The sequence below is a fragment of the Hyla sarda genome, chromosome 3, assembly GCF_029499605.1.
Source record: "Hyla sarda isolate aHylSar1 chromosome 3, aHylSar1.hap1, whole genome shotgun sequence".
Taxonomy (NCBI): domain Eukaryota; kingdom Metazoa; phylum Chordata; class Amphibia; order Anura; family Hylidae; genus Hyla; species Hyla sarda.
The window spans coordinates 26,916,156-26,920,669 of record NC_079191.1 but is presented as its reverse complement, the minus strand read 5'-3'; the positions used below and the strand labels follow the sequence as shown (position 1 = coordinate 26,920,669).

At 42.2% G+C, this 4,514-nt stretch overlaps 1 protein-coding gene across 1 annotated transcript in view; it reads right to left on the bottom strand.

Annotated features, from left to right (window-relative positions):
• LOC130361212 (opsin-5-like) overlaps window positions 1-4,298 on the bottom strand; it is a 133,028-nt gene extending 128,730 nt beyond the window's left edge. The window contains exons 1-2 of the mRNA XM_056563943.1: window positions 4,069-4,298; window positions 1,981-2,028 (exon numbers count right to left, since the gene is read on the bottom strand). Of these exons, the coding sequence (XP_056419918.1) occupies window positions 1,981-2,028; window positions 4,069-4,147 (127 nt within the window). The 5' untranslated portion in view covers window positions 4,148-4,298. The remainder of the gene's footprint in view (window positions 1-1,980; window positions 2,029-4,068) is intronic.
• Between the last annotated feature and the right edge of the window lie 216 nt (window positions 4,299-4,514).

Below are 4,514 nucleotides of genomic sequence, written 5' to 3'. Positions count from 1 at the left end.
TATTGGCTCACTGAGTGAAAGCACCTGCACCATGATCTCTTCACCTTGTGGCACTCACCGGTCTTCTGGCTAGGATCATGGCTAGGAGACATTTTTATAGATCCGGACGGATGTCCTGGCAGTATACTTGCGCGCATTCACTTATTTATTCACTTTTTGCATGTTGTGTGTTCATAGGATTGTTAGGATGCGGTAGCCCTTCTGGGTGCCCCTCCTGGTGGTCTAGGGGAGGTGTGTGTGGCCATTAGGTTCCGCACCTCCCTGCAAAAACCCTGGGTACTCCTACATGGGCAGGGTACCGACCGTTTACGGCTCTGCAGGCAGATACCTTGGCTAACGCCAAGGGGGATGCCGGGGGCATTTGTGGTCCCTTAGTAGCTTCTGCGAAAAGGGACATCGAACCTGGAACCTCGCAGGTACCTTTTGGTCCGGAGGTGAAGGGTAAGGTTTGTTGGGGGCCTCTCTCCTATCGGAGAAGGGCTTGGGATAGACCACATCCTCTGTGCATGTTTTTTTTTGTGTAACACGTTTGCACTTTTTCTTGCACTTTGGGTGATTCGAGAGCACGTTCCTTGGCTCTACTTATCCCAGATCGTTTTTTGTGATCAGTCATGGTCCAAACACTCAGACCCCCAGTGATCCAAACTTTTTCTGTTATGTTCATAGGACACAGCAAAAAAAAAAGGGTTTTCATGACAGGTACCTTTAAAGGGGTACTCCGGTGGAAAACTATTTCTTATTTTTTTACATCAACTGGTGCCAGAAAGATAGATTTGTAAATGAAGTACAAAAAGGAGCACAGACGTGCACTCACCGCAAAGCAGAGCCAATCAGATGTGAAGGTCCGGTGACGGGGTGACGGGTCTCGGCATCGGCGCTGGCGTGTGGTGCTCGGAGGCTCCTTTTTGTACTTTCTTTGGACACTTTATACTGTTGTATGTGCACCCCGCAGGAGACACTGACATAGGTCACCGAGGACCGTTCTACTGACATAAGGTGATATTGTTCTCAAGAGTGCTCTCCCCTTCTCTGTTGCGTTTGTAGATTTGTAAATTACTTCTATATAAAAATCTTAATCCCTCCAGTACTTATCAGCTGCTGTATGCTCCAGAGGAAGTTCTTTTCTGTCTGACCACAGTGCTCTCTGCTTTAGAAGTCATTTGCAAATCTGTTTAACTTTCTGGCACCAGTGGATTTGAAGAAAATTGTTTTCCACTGGAGTACCCCTTTAACCATTTCTCCTGAACGGGCAATGAAGCAAATATACTACATATTACAAGTTACAATCGACCTACAACTATACCTTCCTTTTTCTTCTATGTGTGGGTGATGATAAATACCATTTAATGAAGCTATTACAATAGCTGCATTCAAGACGAGGAAAATGACCCTTTCTTCATCCGCCTCACACTCTTGACTGACTCACGATACGTCCAGAACTACCTGTCATATTTTACCAAGAGGTTATTTTTACCCCTTCTATACGCAGTAATAGGAGGTTTACACAGACCTGAGCACCTACTTACCAGATCCCATTAGCAATACCAGCACTATAAGCAGTGAACCACGATACATTCTCTTAGAAGATTCATTGGATTTAGGACTTGAAGAAGCATTCCAGGATTAAAATTTTTGCTCATATAGTGCAGCATAGACTATTATTAGAGCATAATGTAGAAATTTTTGTGTATGCCTCTTGTTTACCTGTTTGTACTGATGTGGCAGGCATGGGATAGGCAAAATTTTGGTTTACAAATGCACAATGATGTGAGTTCTCACATCATTGTGCATTTGCAAACCAAAATTTTGCCTATCCCATGCCTGCCACATCAGCAAAATCAGGTAAACAAGAGGCATACACAAATAAACTCATAGATCACCCCGATACACAGATAAACTCATAGATCACCCAGATAAACTCATTAGACTCAAGTAGGTTGGTGTCAGTTCCCAGTGCGTAGTTTTCATTCTCTAACTTACCGTAATAATTCTTTGAGAAATATTGCCACGAGGAGAAGATGATTTGGCCTATAATCACAAATAAGGTGTTTTATTAACATTTGATGAGTTTAGGCCATGTTCACGTGTTTACATTTTTCTGAAGTTTACACACATTTTTTATTTATATTTAGCAGTTTTTTGTTTTTTTTGCCTTGATTTAGGGAAAATCACAGCAAAAGCAGAAAAAAAGCAATGAACGCATGTGAATACAGCCTCACGGAAGGTGTATCACTACTATATATCCTTATCCTATAGAGATAGCAGCAGTATACAGATAGAGCTGGAGAGGAGGTGAATAACTACTATATATCCTGATCCCATAAAATAGCAGCAGTATACAGATAGAGCTGGAGGGGAGTTGTATAACTACTATATATCCTAATCCCATAGAGATAGCAGCAGTATATAGATAAAAGTAGAGGTATAACCACTACATATTCTGATTACGGATGGAGCTGGGAGGGATGGGGAATGATCTGGGAGCTAGTAAGATCTGGTAGGTGAAGATGTCATCTTTAAGTCCTTAGGAAGTCAGAAACCTTGTCTGACATCCTGTCACTCACAATTATGTACAATTACTTTTTTTTGAGTCAGACTGGTGATCACATGACCAAGTAAGAGTAATGAAAAGCATATATGCAGCTGTGCTGAAATAAATCAAATGCTGCTGTAGGCCTAGTGATATTGAGTGTGCATGATATGGGGGGGGGGGGGGGTACAAAAAAAAAAAGCAACTGGCTCCAGAAAGTTAAACAGATTTGTAAATTTCTTCTATTAAAAAATCTTTATCCTTTCGGTACTTATGAGCTGCTGAAGTTGAGTTGTTCTTTTCTGTCTAAGTGCTCTCTGATGACACGTGTCTCGGGAACTGTCCAGAGTAGAAGCAAATCCCCATAGCAAACCTCTTCTACTCTGTGCAGTTCCCGAGACAAGCAGAGATGTCAGCAGAGAGCACTGTTGCCAGACAGAAAAGAACAACTCAACTTCAGCAGCTGATAATTATTCGAAGGATTAAGATTTTTTTTTCGAAGTAATTGACAAATCTGTTTAACTTTCTGGAGCCAGTTGATATATAAAAAAAAAGTTTTTTCCTGGAATACCCCTTTAATCCTTCCAGTACTTATCAGCTGTTTTATGCTCCACAGGAAGTTTTTTTCTATATGAATGTCCTTTCTTTCTGACCACAGTGCTCTCTGCTGACACCTCTGTCTATTTTAGGAACTTTCCAGAGTAGAAGCAAATCCCCATGGCAAACTTATCCTGCTCTGCACAGTTCCTAACATGGACGGAGGTTTCAGCAGAGAGCACTGTGGTCAGACAGAAAGGAAATCCAAAAAGAAAAGAACTTCCTGTGGATCATACAGCAGCTGATAAGTACTGGAAGGATTAAGATTTTTTAATTGAAGTAATTTACAAATCTGTTTAAATTCCTGGCACCAGTTGATTTAGAATTTTTTTTTCCAGTGGAGTACTCTTTTAAAAAAAATCAGTACCCTCCCTGAGCTTCCTAGCCTCAGAAATAAACTGAAAGTAGTTCTCCGCCCCTAGACATCTTATCCCCTATCCAAAGGATAGGGGATAAGATGACTGATCGCGGGGGTCCCCAGACATCCGGTGCATGCAGCCAACTTCAGTCCGTGCCGGATGACTGGCGATGCGAGGCGGATGCTCGTGACGTCACAGCCATGCCCCTCTCAATGCAAGTCTATGTGAGGGGGCGTGACGGACGTCACGCCCCCTCCCATAGACTTGCATTGAGGGGGCGTGACTGTGATGTCACAAGCCTCCGACGCTCTAAACGAACGCAGGAGGAAGATCCCAGCAGCGGGACCCCCATGATAAGACATTTTATCCTTTGGATAGGGGATAAGATGTCTAGGGGCGGTGTACCCCTTGAAGGGTTAGTTGGCTTCCTGGTTTGAGTGTGAAATAGAACATTTATAAGGGTGGCGCCATTTCTGGAAAACAAGGCCGAACCATTTTTTTATTTTTTAATGACCCCATTAGTCTAGAAAGTGTCACATTTTGCATTTATCACAGATGTCTCCCCAAAGAATTATTTTTTACCTTTTTGTTGGGCAGATTCTCTGGTATCAATTTGAGACAATTGATCCGTATTGGTCATATTGATGTGATGAAAAGTCATTCATGCTTACCCGACCTTTGACACTGTAGTAACCTCTCATGGTTGGTCAGTGACTATTAAACAAGACATGTTATTTGTAAGGACATTGTATAGAAGATTCTGAATCACGTAGGGGGAGATTTATCAAAACCTGTGCAAAGGAAAAGTTGCCCAGTTGCCCATAGCAACCAATCAGATCGCTTCTTTCATTTTGCAGAGGTCTTGTTAAAAATGAAAGTAGCGAGCTGATTGGTTGCTATGGGCAACTGGACAACTTTTCCTTTGCCCAGGTTTTGATAAATCTCCCCCTAGGGTGTAGCACCTGACAGCAATGATGCAATACAGAATGGACTTTACTTCTTTATAAGATACATTTGTATTCAGAATA